Source organism: Neolamprologus brichardi, chromosome 20 (assembly GCF_056152115.1).
Source record: "Neolamprologus brichardi isolate AB-2024 chromosome 20, ASM5615211v1, whole genome shotgun sequence".
Taxonomy (NCBI): Eukaryota; Metazoa; Chordata; class Actinopteri; order Cichliformes; family Cichlidae; genus Neolamprologus; species Neolamprologus brichardi.
In genome coordinates this window covers 34,365,201-34,378,711 of record NC_142123.1, presented here as the reverse complement: position 1 = coordinate 34,378,711, position 13,511 = coordinate 34,365,201, and the positions used below count along the sequence as shown (strand labels likewise).

Sequence of the window (13,511 nt, the reverse complement as noted above, 5' to 3'; positions counted from 1 at the left end):
CAGGTGTTACTGAAACAGAGTAAATCCAGCAGCTCTGTGTTTGATCCTCCATCAGCTCTTCACTGTAATCCAGATCTCCTAACATGATGCTCTGCTCCGGACTCAGCAGCACACTGTGTGAGTACAACACACTGATAATCCTTTATTTCTACATGAAATCAGCTGCACATGTTCAGTCTAATCCTTTTCTAGCTTTCCACTGTGCTGTACTGTGACATGCTTTTCTTTCTGCTTTATTGGATCAGTTAATCTAACATCCTAAATACATGTTTGCATCACCTCAGCAGGACAGTTAGGCTTCACAGAGTCCTGAGAGGAATTCATGGCTGATCATTTACTTTGAAGAGTTCAAACTGTCAACACAAATAAGTTTATTGACAAAAGTTGGAAACATGAAGAGAATAAATGTGTCATTGAAATCTGCTGTTTAGAAAGAGTTTTCAAAGAATCCAGGTGTGAATGAAAGCAGCAGCTTTCTCCTGTTTGGTTTTCATTTCTGTTTCATGTTTTGAGGTGAATTAAACTTGATATCAAACACACAGTCTGACACTGAGCTTTCTTTCTGTCTCTTTCAGTGCTGGCAGCAACCTGTTCACTCATCACTTCAGGTAAATGCTGTTTTACTGCTTCTTATATTTTGGTCACAAAGAGCCTTTCTGTTAACTTTCTCACTTCCATATTTTAATAAACTTACAGCTCAATGCAGTTTCTGTGTTTCTGTAATCCTTTACTGACTTTAACCACTTAACAAAATGCACACAGCGTATTCCTGCCTGTTAGCAGTTAAACAGCTGCATTAGCTAACCAAATAGCCTTTTCACTACATCATCAAACCTTTTGAGAAAAAAAGAAGGCCTTCTCTGTGTTACTTTTACATTTCCCTCCATTGCTTTACCCTCATATTACGTTTTTTAATATTTTGATTTCAGGCTTTATCAGAGCACAACCTCCCGTTCCTCCTGCCATATCCAGAGGAAGAGTGATCACCTTTGACAGCCTCAGTGTTCAACGCCTGAGCTGTGGTAAGATGGAAAATAGTCTCCAAAAATCAGCAGCCTAAGCAGAGAAGCCCAGACCTCCTCCTCCCCAGCCAGCTCCTGTAGCTCGTCTGGGGGACACCAAAGTGTTCCCAGGCCAGCTGACAGATATAATCCCTCCAGTGCGTCGTGGGTCTGCCCCGGGGCCGGACATACTTAATTATTTACAATAGAAAAAGCTCCAGGCTTTACTGAAGCCACATTTTAAAACTCTCCTCCTGCTTATATTCATTACATAAGTTTAAAAAAAAGCAAAAAGGAGCTAAAAGCACAATCAACTTGATTTTCCTCTCCTTACCCCCAACTGATAACAGAATATGGCCTCGCCCCTCCCTGAGCCTGGTTCTGCTGGGGGTTTCTTCCTGTTTACAGGACGTTTTTCCTTCCCACTGTCACTAAAGTGCTCGCTCGTAGCAGGTCCTATGATTGTTGGGGTTTTCTGTTTTCCTTTTATTCTTAGAAGGTCTTTATTGTGGGGTCTAGCTTACAATATAATGTGCTTTGAGGCAAATGTTGTTGGCTATATTAATAAAATTACATTTACTAAATAATAAAGTGTTTAAAACATTAATAGCTAAAAAGAGATAAACGTGTGCAAGTTGCTACAGATTAGTCAATAAACAGCAGCAGCTGTTTCTCTAATGCTGTTAGAGAAACAGTCTGAGGCAGCTTCCTTAAGTAAAACAAACATGGAGACACTTTTTCCACAAAGCTTCACAATTTATGTCAAAATTCAGTCTCGAATCAACAATCGTCTCGAGATATTTATAGGGTCGCACATATTCCACCTTAATGTTTGTGGCATCAGACATGTTGGGAGCTTTTCTGAAGTCCACAGTTGGTTTTTGATATGTTGAGGTTACAAATTGTTCAATAACAGCTCCATGGTTGGTTTTCTTGCCCCTCAAAAAGTTTGCTCAAAGCTGCCTCACAGACTTTCTGCTTGTGTGTCAGGTGGGTAGTTAGCACGGAGGCTTGTGTGACATGCACTGAAGTGTGTCTCCACTGTGTCACTTTCTCGTCGCCACAGTCGTCCCACAAGTGAGACACACACACGTTTCTTTAGCTGTTGTAGAAAAGAGCTCCGCCTCCCAGTCACGGTGAAAACAGAACATTTTTCTGCCATGTTTTTCTGTCGGGGTAAAAACTGCATCTAGATCCTCCTTCTGGCTGCGCCTGCTTTCTTATCTCAGCGGAGAAAAATGGCAGTTTATCTTCATGGTACTGAACTTTGACCTCAGACAGGTCTGAGTGCATACACAGAAAATCAGTTTTACCATTCAAACCTCTGGTAATCCAGATGTTACTGGTTAAAAAAGTACAGCCACACATTTAAATTCAGTTTTTATTTCCATGGTAACCTGCAGTATTTTTAGAGCATGTCCTGTGGGTGACTCTCACGGTCCCTTCAGGCCACCAGGTGCCCGTGGGCACGTGTTGCTGCCTCTGTTATACACAGTCGCTCCTTTTGCTCAGCAGGAATCAGATAGTTGACTGACAGCAGTTTCATGGCCAGGTGAGGCCTGTTTGTCACGGCCGAGCTGACTGGAGGCTCAAATGCAGAACTCCCACGTAACACCACGAAAACATGAACAAGGATTTATTGTCAAAAGCAAAAACGTCAAGATATGATTTACAAGATACTATGAACTAAAGTTGTCTTCGAAGCATATAAACCTAACATGAAACAAGGACTTGACTGCTATTATGAATCAGCGTAATTTAAATCTTTTTTTTTTTTGTGTCCCGTTTGGATCTTTAGCATCAGAATTGTTGTCTTAAGGCCAAGAAAGATGCCAAGCAGATTTATTTTACCAAGTGGATCATCATGGCCTTATTGGTCCATTTGATTGACCTTTATTATAATTATGAATTTATTTTATTTTTGGTTGCTACAAACAGGACAGACATGACTGGGGGATAGGACAGGGAGGAAGAATGAAAGAAAGAGAGGGAGAGAAAGAAAACCAGAGGGGAGAAGAGACGGTGAGAAAGGGGGGAAGAAAGAAAAACAAACAAAACACCTGGATCACCTGTATGGAGAAAAAAAAAACAGAAGAGAAAGCAAACAAAAAAAGAGCAACATAATAAAAACAGCACCATCACAATAAACTAGCTAGCAGTAGATAACAGTAGATACTAAATATTAAACGATATTGTGCAGCACGCAAGATAGACAGCGCACAATGTGCTTTGAGGCAGCAGCCAAGAAAGGTGTAGTCCGCGTCTGTGTACACCTGTGTGCACACCTGTGTGGATCAGCACGCTTGTATTCCAAAGGTTTCTCCATGTAACGATCTGCTAGGGAGTGTGGGGAGCCATAGCCCCGCCCCCAGGGAAACAAAAACACTCTTTTCGAGAGCAAAGAGGGGAGACGCTGGAAATGCACCGGGAGTCTCAGTACGCTGTAACGGGAGGAGAGTGGATTTAGTGACTAGGCCTGGGGGAGTGTTCAGGAAAACATCACAGAATTTTGCCTTATTTGTATGGCACAATTAAGAACAACAGAGTTGACCAAAGTGCTTCACAATCAGTTAAAAACAAGAAAAAACGGGCGGAGGGCGGACACAGCAGCACAAAACAGCTGTACTCACCCGGACCATGAAACTGTTCCCTCAGTTCATTCAAACTTCAGCACATAAAACATCTTAGTTTGTACTTGGATGTTCACTGGAACTCTTAACATGACAAATAAATCAACCAATCAGAGAAGGTTTGATGTAAAATCCACTGTGGTGGTGTACAGAGGTCAGACCAACATTTATGGATGTGACTGCAGCTGCTGGGTCTAAAACACAAAGTCAGAGTGCATCAAACCTGCTTTACTACATGTAGTTTTTCCTTTTCTCTGATACTGTGTGTGTATAACAGAGAGGGGAGTGATCGCTGTGCAGTCAGCTGTGTACAGATGTGCAGATACACAAACCTGCTCTCAGACTGGCACTCAGGACATCAAGAACAGGTAGTTTAACATCTTCAATAACAAATGACTGTTTGAATAAAAACAGCAGCAGCTCTGAAACACTTTAATAAAGCTGAAAACGAGCTGCTTTCTGTGTCCCTGCAGGTGTGATGGAAGAAAAGTGTGTGACATAAGTATGAACATCATCAGTCCTTCTGATCCCGGCGTCTGCACCTACCTGGACACCACCTACACCTGCGTCTCTGCAAGTCTGTTACATCTGTGATTATCAGCTAATAATCAGTCACATCTGTACATGAATCATTACAGTTTCTAACGTGATGTGTTTCTTTGTCAGACCACAGTGTAACATGTGAAGGATTTCAGGCGAAACTTCAGTGTGGTCAGATTTATTTTTCTCATTTATTGTAACTTTAGTGGATTCATTTGATAGAACTACAAACATGGTTACAGTTTATGAACTCTTCCTCAGGTGAAGGACAGGTTATAGTCGTCTCCTGGGCTAATTATGGTCGCCGTGACAACACCACGTGCTCTGATGGACGTCCTGTCTCTGAGCTCCAAAATGTTAACTGTTCGAGTCCCAATAGTAAAGAATATGTAACTAAAAGGTACAGATGCTGACTCTCTTTCCATCTTCTCTCAGATGACACGGCGTACTTCAGTCCTCTGCTGACTCACCTTTGACCTGCATTCACAGGTGTAACTGGCAGAACAGCTGTACTGTTAGAGCATCAAACGAAGTGTTTGGAGACCCCTGTGGTCACACCTACAAGTACCTGGAGGTGTTTTACGCTTGTCAGGGTAAGAACCTGAAACCTTTAGACTGCATTCATTCCTGTGCTCATAAAAAGGTCATTATTATTTCTATGCTGAAAAAGACTCAAGTACTCTGACATGAATATCTCGTCAGCTTATTTTTACAGATCCTGAGTGAACAAATTGAAATGATGTTCATGAAAGTCTTAAAAAACAGAATCCTGTAATTTTTATAGAATTTAATTATGGAAAAATGTAATTTAATGAAGAAATCCGTGATGCTGATCACAATATATAGATACTCCAAAACAAAATGTAGAAATCTATTAGTCTGTTTTCTCCTAAATACTGCAGTGTTAGACCTGCTTTAAAAATACTGCAACAGCTGATGTTTTTCCTTTGATGTGTGAAAAATCCTCTGAGTTTTAAAAGTGCTGCAGTTCAGTTTTATTTATACAGCACCACATCCAAATAGCAGATTGCCTCAAGTTGCTTTGTATAAAAAAAGTAGAGACCTTAGAATAATAGAAACAAAACAGAGAAAATCTCAACAATCATATGACTCCCTGTGATGATGTCACATGGAAAACCTCGATACACAAAGTGAAGAGGGTGCAGGCTCTCTCACACATGACAGGCCTCACTCTGTATGGACGTTTGGAAGACTGGGCACCATGGATTGAATAATTCATGTGAACTGAGCTTCATCCCACATTTTATTATTCATGTGGCTTAAACTTTGTTCAGTTGTTGTTACTAACTTCTTTAGTAAGTAAGTAAAAGTTTATTTATAAAACACCTTTCAAGACAGAGATCAAAAAGTGCTTCACCAAAAAATAACAGAGCATTAAAAAAAGAGTTATCCAAACACATGCCTAAAAACTGAGTTTTTATTGGTTCTTGAAAGACACGACTGAGATCTCAGGCTCAGAGGGAGAGAGTTTCAGAGTCTGGGAACCACTGTGCTCAAAACTCTGTCTCCTTTAGTTTTCAACCTCCTGTGATGTACAATAAGTAGCTCTTGATCACATGACCTCAGGGACCTGCTGATGGCTGTAAAGGTTCACTGATCAGAGCTCTGAAAGTCAAACCAGATTCTTGGAGAATGTTTTGTTTCGACTGGTGAACAATGAATTAAAGTGACGTAAGGTTTATATTTGTGAGGTGAATAGTCTTTTATTTTTACATTGTCAACAATTCATATCATAACATATCAAATTTATTTGTATACCACATTTAAAGACCAAAGTGCTTTCCAGTAAAACCACAATACAGATAAAATTAAAATATAAGAATATATACAGATAGATACACATACATACATACATACATATATATACACATATATATGTATGTATATACATATATATGTGGTTATATATACATACATATATATACACATATATGTATGTATGTATATATACACATTTTTTTCTAATTTATCTTTATTTGTTTCTCTACTGTTTTTTCTTGTTTTTAACTGATTGTGAAGCACTTTGGTCAACTCTGTTGTTCTTAAATGTGCCATACAAATAAATTTAGAATTTTTGAATTTGAATTATTTTTTCATAAGCTTGTCAAGTAAGCGAATGAAAATGACATCGTGAATAAAAAATGTCTGTTTTATTCACTGATGTTTCCTGAACATCGACAGAATGTGGAGAACAGAACATCCATACGTTGTGTTTACCAACTGAAGATAAGGCAGAGATACCGCTTTATACCAGAAGATGGTGCAGCAAATCAGTGTAACAGTTCTTTAATAACAATCTGAAGTTGAGAGATGAACACATTTTGCAATAAAAGTACATTAAAAGGGAGAGTTTATAAAGTCCTCTGACCAAATGAAAGACACATACAAGTAAAAATCAAACAGACAGAATTGGTGCTGTTCGATATAATGATATATATCGGATGACAATATAAAAACGTCGATCGTTTCATTTTATGCTGTCGTTTGTTTCGTGGTTACGGTTTACGGCAATATTTTTTCATGTTCTGATGGTCACTGTAGTTATTATTAATTTATTAAAGTTCTCTCTTTCTCTTATATTTAATATAACCACACTATGGATGGACAAGCGCCTGTTTTTATGGACGGTAACAGCATTGCGTGTAAGCTTGTTTATGTTCCACATAAACCTTTCACAATAAAGCTCAAGATCCTGTTGAGACTTTTCAAAATAAACTGAATCACATGAAAAAGCAGATTATTTACGGATGAGAAGTAAAAAAGAGCCGCCAGGTGCTAAAAAATCAACCTTAGACTCAAACGTTAGAGCAGGCTTTTCCCCGCAGCACGCCGTGTAATAAATACTCACAAAGAAAACGGCGCCGTTACAACTTATGTCCAAAAATTTATCGTTTCATGCATCGGTTAAAACACGCAGCTGGAAACACTTCACGCAAGTCGAGCTGCCCGAGATTCACAGAATTTACAGAAAATGTTACATTTTTGTGATTTATATCGTTATCGGGACGATAGATGTCTTATATCGGGATATGAGATTTTGGTCATATCGCACAGCCGTAGACAGAATTAAAAGAAAAAGGTTAAATGCAAAACAGAAAATGACAAGAGCTCTGATCAACACAATATTAAAATCAGGTAGTCAGAAAAAAAGAGACTAGATAAGCACAAAGACACAGGTTATATCATGTCAAATCATCCAAGCCTTCTGCTTGGATGATTTAAAAATATATCTAATTAGAAAATTTATGCGTATTTAATCGAAAATACACATAAATTTTAATGTCTTTCCCAAAATACAGTTTGAGAAACAACAGTGTTTTTGTTTTTGTAATACTTGTATATATTTTACAAAAACATAAAAATATGTAAAACTTGTTACATTTGCTCATTTCAGCATGAAAGATTTATCAGCATAATCAGGACACACCTTATTTTTTATTTTTTATTTTCACGACTATTTAATTGTAGATTCTCACTGAAGGGATCAAAACTATGAATGAACACGTAGAATTATGTAGTAAACAAAAAAGTGTGAAATAACTCAAAATATGTTTTATATTTTAGATTCTTGGTAACAGCCACCCTTTGCTTTGATTCCTGCTTTGCACACTCTTGGCCTTCTCTCCATGAGCTTCATGAGGTCGTCTCCTGAAATGGTTTTCCAACAGTCTTGAAGGAGTTCCCAGAGATGCTGAGCACTTGTTGGTCCTTTGCCTTCACTCTGCTTGTATTTGCTAATTAAATATGAAAACATTGAAGCATTCCTACAAAGTCCTATATTTGAGCGCACACTAATAAAATCCCTTCTGTGACCATCACTGCAAACAGCCAGCTGATCTACACAGCAACAGGGATCCTTGAACATCAGATGAACAGAAGAACAGAAGCCTCAGTGGAGACGAAAACTAGAGGCAGAAAGGAGGGAAGTTACCCAACTATCAGAACTGCAGAGAAGTGTGATGGGACGCCTAACAAGTACAACAAGCTGTACAAACCTGAGGCCTTAGAAAGACTCAGGCAGTGTAGTACTGATGTAGTTAGTCAGTTACATAATTAACCAGCCGTTAATATGAAAGTCATTGTTCAAGCTCAGTGCCTTCTAACATGAGATGATCGACTGCTTTGCTTTGGCGTGTACTCAACCGACAGTTTATTAGGAACACATGAAAAATAATAAAACAGATGTTATGAAACTCTTCATCTTCTGTTCTGAAGTTTATGGGGAGAAATTACTTTCTTTTGAGGAATCATTAATCTGTTCACTGACCTTTTAACTTTACAATCATGCTGCAGCTCCTTCCTGCCCTCCTGGTTGGACTTGGTTTGGAGGTCGCTGTTTCATCTTTAACAGCAGCATGAAGACCTGGACTGATGCTGAGGTACATTAGGAAATAACAGCAGCTGTCGCTGCATCACTGATGATATAAAGAGTTTCTGTCTTTGACTGATTTTAAATGCATTCTCACACTTTTCATCTTCTGTGCACCTCATCTTCCTCCTCAGAGTTCCTGTCAGACACTCGGTGGACATCTGGCCTCATACCACAGCACAGCTGAGTACACCTTCATCAGAGAGCTCACTTACACAGCAGCAGGGTCGTATGAAACAGCTTGGGTTGGAGGCAACGACATAAAGACTGTAAGTGTTTCATAGATAAAGAGGATGAGCTGCAGCTGTTTCTGATTTTTCATATTTTTCTCTTCATATTCATCAGTTTGATTCAAAGGTCAACATGTGACAGACGGATTAATCAGGACTTTGTTCCTGGAGACAGATGTTGCTGTTGACTTGACTTTTCTTTTCATTTTTTACCTCCACAAACAAAATGAACCTTCATTGTGTTCGAGTGGTGTAAGAGGTCTCATGTCTGCACTCTCAGCATAGATGCATCAAAGTACATCAGAACAAACTGAACTTTATTCTTCCAGGAAACTGTGTGGATGTGGAGTGATGGTTCCCAGTTTGACTTCACAAACTGGGGCAGTGGACAACCAAAGAACCATAAAGGACAAGACTGTATGGAGATAAACTCTAATGGTACAAACTGAAAGTGGGACTGTTGATGAAATGTGTTTGGTTTTTATATTGACTAAAGTCATGTAATCTTAGGTCTTTATAAGAACTGTGTTTGTTCTTTTTACATTAGAGAAGAAGAAAACGTTTACAGCACAGACCTCTGATTTTATTTCTTCATTTTGATTCTTTACAGGAGGAGATTATGTCGACGACGTCAGGTGTGACTCACAGAGACGCTTTGTTTGTGTCAGAGGTCCATAACTGCTCCTTCGTGTCCTCACACATCTGACATGATGATGTCACAGCCTCACTGCTGATGTCACTTCCAGCAGGATGTCAAGCCTCGATGACATCACTGCTCGAAGATTTATTGATAAATATGATTTCATATCACAATAAACAGGAAAATAAATTCAATAAAATGTAAAGGAACTGAAATGTTGACCTGAAAGTGAGTCGTTCATGCTTCATCATCTGATCATCTTAATAAACCTGAAAACGAGCTGCTTTCTGTCTCCCTGCAGCTGTGATGGAAAAACCTGTGTGACATAAATACACCATCAGTACTTCTGATCCTGGGATCTCATCAGCTGATGCTGATAACACAGTTATTTTTAAATCTGAAGAAAAGAATCATCTTAATCATATTTGTGTAAAATTATATATTTATCTTTTTTTGCAACTTTACCATACCGTACCAGCTTTACTTATAAAGCACTTTAACACAAAACCAGAGACCACAAAGTGCTGTACATATACAAATAGCATAAACAAACAACAACAAATTAAAAGATTAAATAAAATAATAAAACATGTTAAAAAAAAGTCATATTGAGTCAGCCCCTTACAAGAGCAAATAAATGTGTCTTAAGAAGAGTTTAAACTCAGAAAGAGAAGAGGCCTGTCTTACATGCACGCTCACGTCTACATCTACTGACTGAAACCAGCCCACTGAAGGAACAATGGGCTGGGGGGTCAGTTCCTTCATCTTAATTATGCAAATTCTCATGACCATTGATCAACAACCACTGATCAATAACCATGAGTCCCATTCACAGAGAGTTGGGGAATGGCTGCAATCACAGCATGTAAGATGGTGACAGATGGACCCTTAGGCCCCTCCTCCATTCAGAGATGGTCGTTCCCTTTTCACGTAAATGGCCTCCTTGACTCCGCCCTCAAACCAGCGTTCCTCCCTGTCCAGGATGTTACATCCTCATCATAGCCAGTAATGTGATTATTTTGTTCCAGTTAAAAGACGCGCTGCAGCAGTTTGCACAACCTGCAGACGTCTAATGGATGCATCACTAACCCCACAGTAAAGTGTGTTCCAGTAATCCAGCCTAGATGTAAGAAAGGCAGGGATTACAGTCTCAAAAAGCTGCTTTGATAAGATGGGCTTTGTTTTGGCTAACTGTCACAAATGAAAGAAGCGTGATGTCAGGTTTATATAGTGGATTGTGGAGGTAAACACAGACAACATGAGAGCTCTCGATTGACACTGCTCGTTTATTACTCATCACCACACAACTGAACACTTTTCCCTCCAAAACACAGCAACAACACTTCCTGAGAACTGGGTGTGAGTGGAGTCCTCCAGTGGTCCACCACAGGATTGTCATTTATGCTTAGAAATATCTACTCATATATGCTCAGAGTTTTATAATCAAAGTCATGTAGGTAGAGGTTTGATCCTTAATAGTCTGCAAAGACTTTGTGTGAATGCTAGAGTGTTCTGGCATTCACATCCTGGGAGCATGGGAGAGGTGCCCCCCCCCCACACACACACACTTACACAACGCACAGGCAAGGTACTCTGTGTGTTTGTGTGTATGTATACGTGATATGTTAATGAACCTATGTATATTCATGTAACCTCAATGAAAGAGCAGTGTTACGGGGGACGAGAGTCTGACGGAGGTCAAGTGGGTGGAACGACACTTCCAGGCAGACCTCCCTCATGCATGAGTAACACAAAGAACTTTCCCTACTTGTGTCTTGCTTTTGCTGTGTAGTAAATTGTCTTGAACGTTTCAGCGAATGGGTTTAAGCTACAAACCACTTGATCTTACAAAAGCAGTGACCTAAACTTTCCCAAATGAACAAACATTAACAGAATGTGACGTCATGTTCACGTATACGTACTGTACCGATCATCATAAATAGGGCTGTAATACCACTTTGTATCACCAGATGGGGGAAGAATTCATGGAACCTTTATTAAACCATTAAAAATGAAAAGGTAAAAAAACCCTTTAACTATGTTTTTGCTATAATCACAGATACGACAAATAAGAACAATAAATACAGGATAGAGGTGAGGGTGGGGGGTTATATACACAAATACAACCAATAAAATTACAGTTACTGTGAAGCACAGGATACATGACTGAAGATCTGTGTGTGTGTGTGTGTGTGGGGGGGGGGGGGGGGGTGGCAAAGTGCTTCTACGCAGTGTACCAGGGGCATGGAAAAAAGTTGTCGTACCATATGCACGAGGAGTGTGTGTGTGTGTGTGTGTGTGTGTGTGTGCGATTTCTTTTATTAAAGTTATTAAAGTGTCTTTTAGTTTTTTATGATCTGTAGCGAGCCAGACGCTCAGTGTCCATTTATTCCTCTAGTGTATTTTTCTGTGTTTTATTTCAGTGAACGGAGGACGTGCCAGTGGCCCTGGGACCTCAGGTGGTGGGCCGTTTTCACACTTTCTTTTGTACAGCACTGGGTGGGCTGCAGTGATTTTCTTTTTGTGTGATTTTCTTTTGGGTCCACAGCTGCTGGTGAGTCCAAGTTCCAACATTGTTTTATTGTACTTTTAGGACACTGTCAACAAAGACGCTACATTTTGTTCTCCTTTTTTTTTTTTTTTTTTTTTTTTTTTTTATGAAAATTCAAATTTTTATTTTTTTGAACTCCACTGGAACGAGTACAGATGCTAATGCTAATACTAATACTAGGTTGGCCCCTCGTTTGCCTTCAGCATGAATAGAAATTACTAGAAAGTACGTAAAGTACATGACACGAAAGTGTCTTACAGCAATTACAGAATATAAACAGAGATTCACAAGGGATAAACAAATAGCTAAATACAAGTGAAACCTGTCTTGGAAACTGTCGGTGTGAATCATACGCAGGCGTCAGGTGTGGACATGACATAAAATGGCTATTTTAGGCTGACTGAAGCTTTTCAGTCAGCCTGAAAGTATTTTGTGACAAACATTTCGACTGATGCTTCTTAAACTGATTTTATGTCAAGCCCACACCCAACTCCCGCGCATGACTCACACTCTTTATCAACTATCCAAAAATAGAATTCGACTTCCTTGTGCACTTGTCTGTGACCGGTTTTACTTTTTAACTTTAAATGTTACTGTAAAAAATAGACTTTTAAATTGTTCTCTCATTTACCTGACAGAACAATTCTGCAACAATGCGCCCGTATACAAATGGATTGCATTTATACCTCACTTTTCTGATCTCAACCTCACACAGTGTTAAGCTACAAGGCGCATTTACTCCTTTGCACACATTCATACAACCCGACATTCATCCCTCAATTTTCCTAACCCTTTTATCTAATTCAAAATCAAATTATTTAGCGTGACTATAATGTTATTAATCAGCAAAAAGATAAAAAAAAATCCAAAATTTTACTTGTGGGTTATATTAATATGTTGTAACTAATGCTGTCAATGTTAATCTCATTAAAACGACGTCAACGCCACAACTGCACCAACGCGGCAAAGCTCCGCCAGCGAGCCAGCACGGACGGCCCAGCGCGCGGGGCTGCACAGCGCCAACCCGCCAACGAGCTAACGCGTTGACGCAGTGCAGTCCCACGCACAGGGCCACCCGCGCCAACCCGCCAACGGAGATCCGCCGCGTCAATACGACCATGACGCTAACGTCATTTTAACCAAACCAACGCCGACAGCAACAAACATGCAACTTCTGCTTTCTTGCTTTTTTTATTTTTTTATTTTTTTTTTTTTGCCTGTCCCGTTTGGCTCTTTTGCCATCAGAATTATTGTCTAAAGGCGAGGAAAGATGCCCAACGGATTTTCTTTACCAAATTGACCATCCCAGCTTTGCCGTAATGGTCCATCTGATTCACCTTTTATTCTTTATTTTATTTTCACTTGCTGAATACGGGACAGACTTGACTGGGGGAAAGAAAAGGGAGAAAGAAAGAGGGAAAGAGAAACAGTTGAGAAGAGGGACGGGGGAGAAGGGCAAAAAACAAAAAACAGAATAAGCAAAAAAAAAAAAAAAAAAAAAAAAAAAAAAAAAAAAAAAATACATGTAT

At 39.3% G+C, this 13,511-nt stretch overlaps 1 protein-coding gene across 1 annotated transcript; it reads left to right on the top strand.

Annotated features, from left to right (window-relative positions):
* The first annotated feature begins 5 nt into the window (after window positions 1-5).
* Window positions 6-9,469, top strand: LOC148097073 (L-rhamnose-binding lectin SML-like). Its single transcript, XM_087834179.1, has 12 exons — window positions 6-117; window positions 576-617; window positions 930-1,022; window positions 3,909-3,999; window positions 4,105-4,208; window positions 4,298-4,342; window positions 4,433-4,571; window positions 4,661-4,764; window positions 8,486-8,571; window positions 8,696-8,830; window positions 9,121-9,229; window positions 9,402-9,469. The coding sequence occupies exons 1-12, from the start codon at window positions 84-86 to the stop codon at window positions 9,467-9,469; spliced, it is 1,050 nt and encodes a 349-aa protein (XP_087690305.1). The 5' UTR covers window positions 6-83.
* Window positions 9,470-13,511: the final 4,042 nt, after the last annotated feature.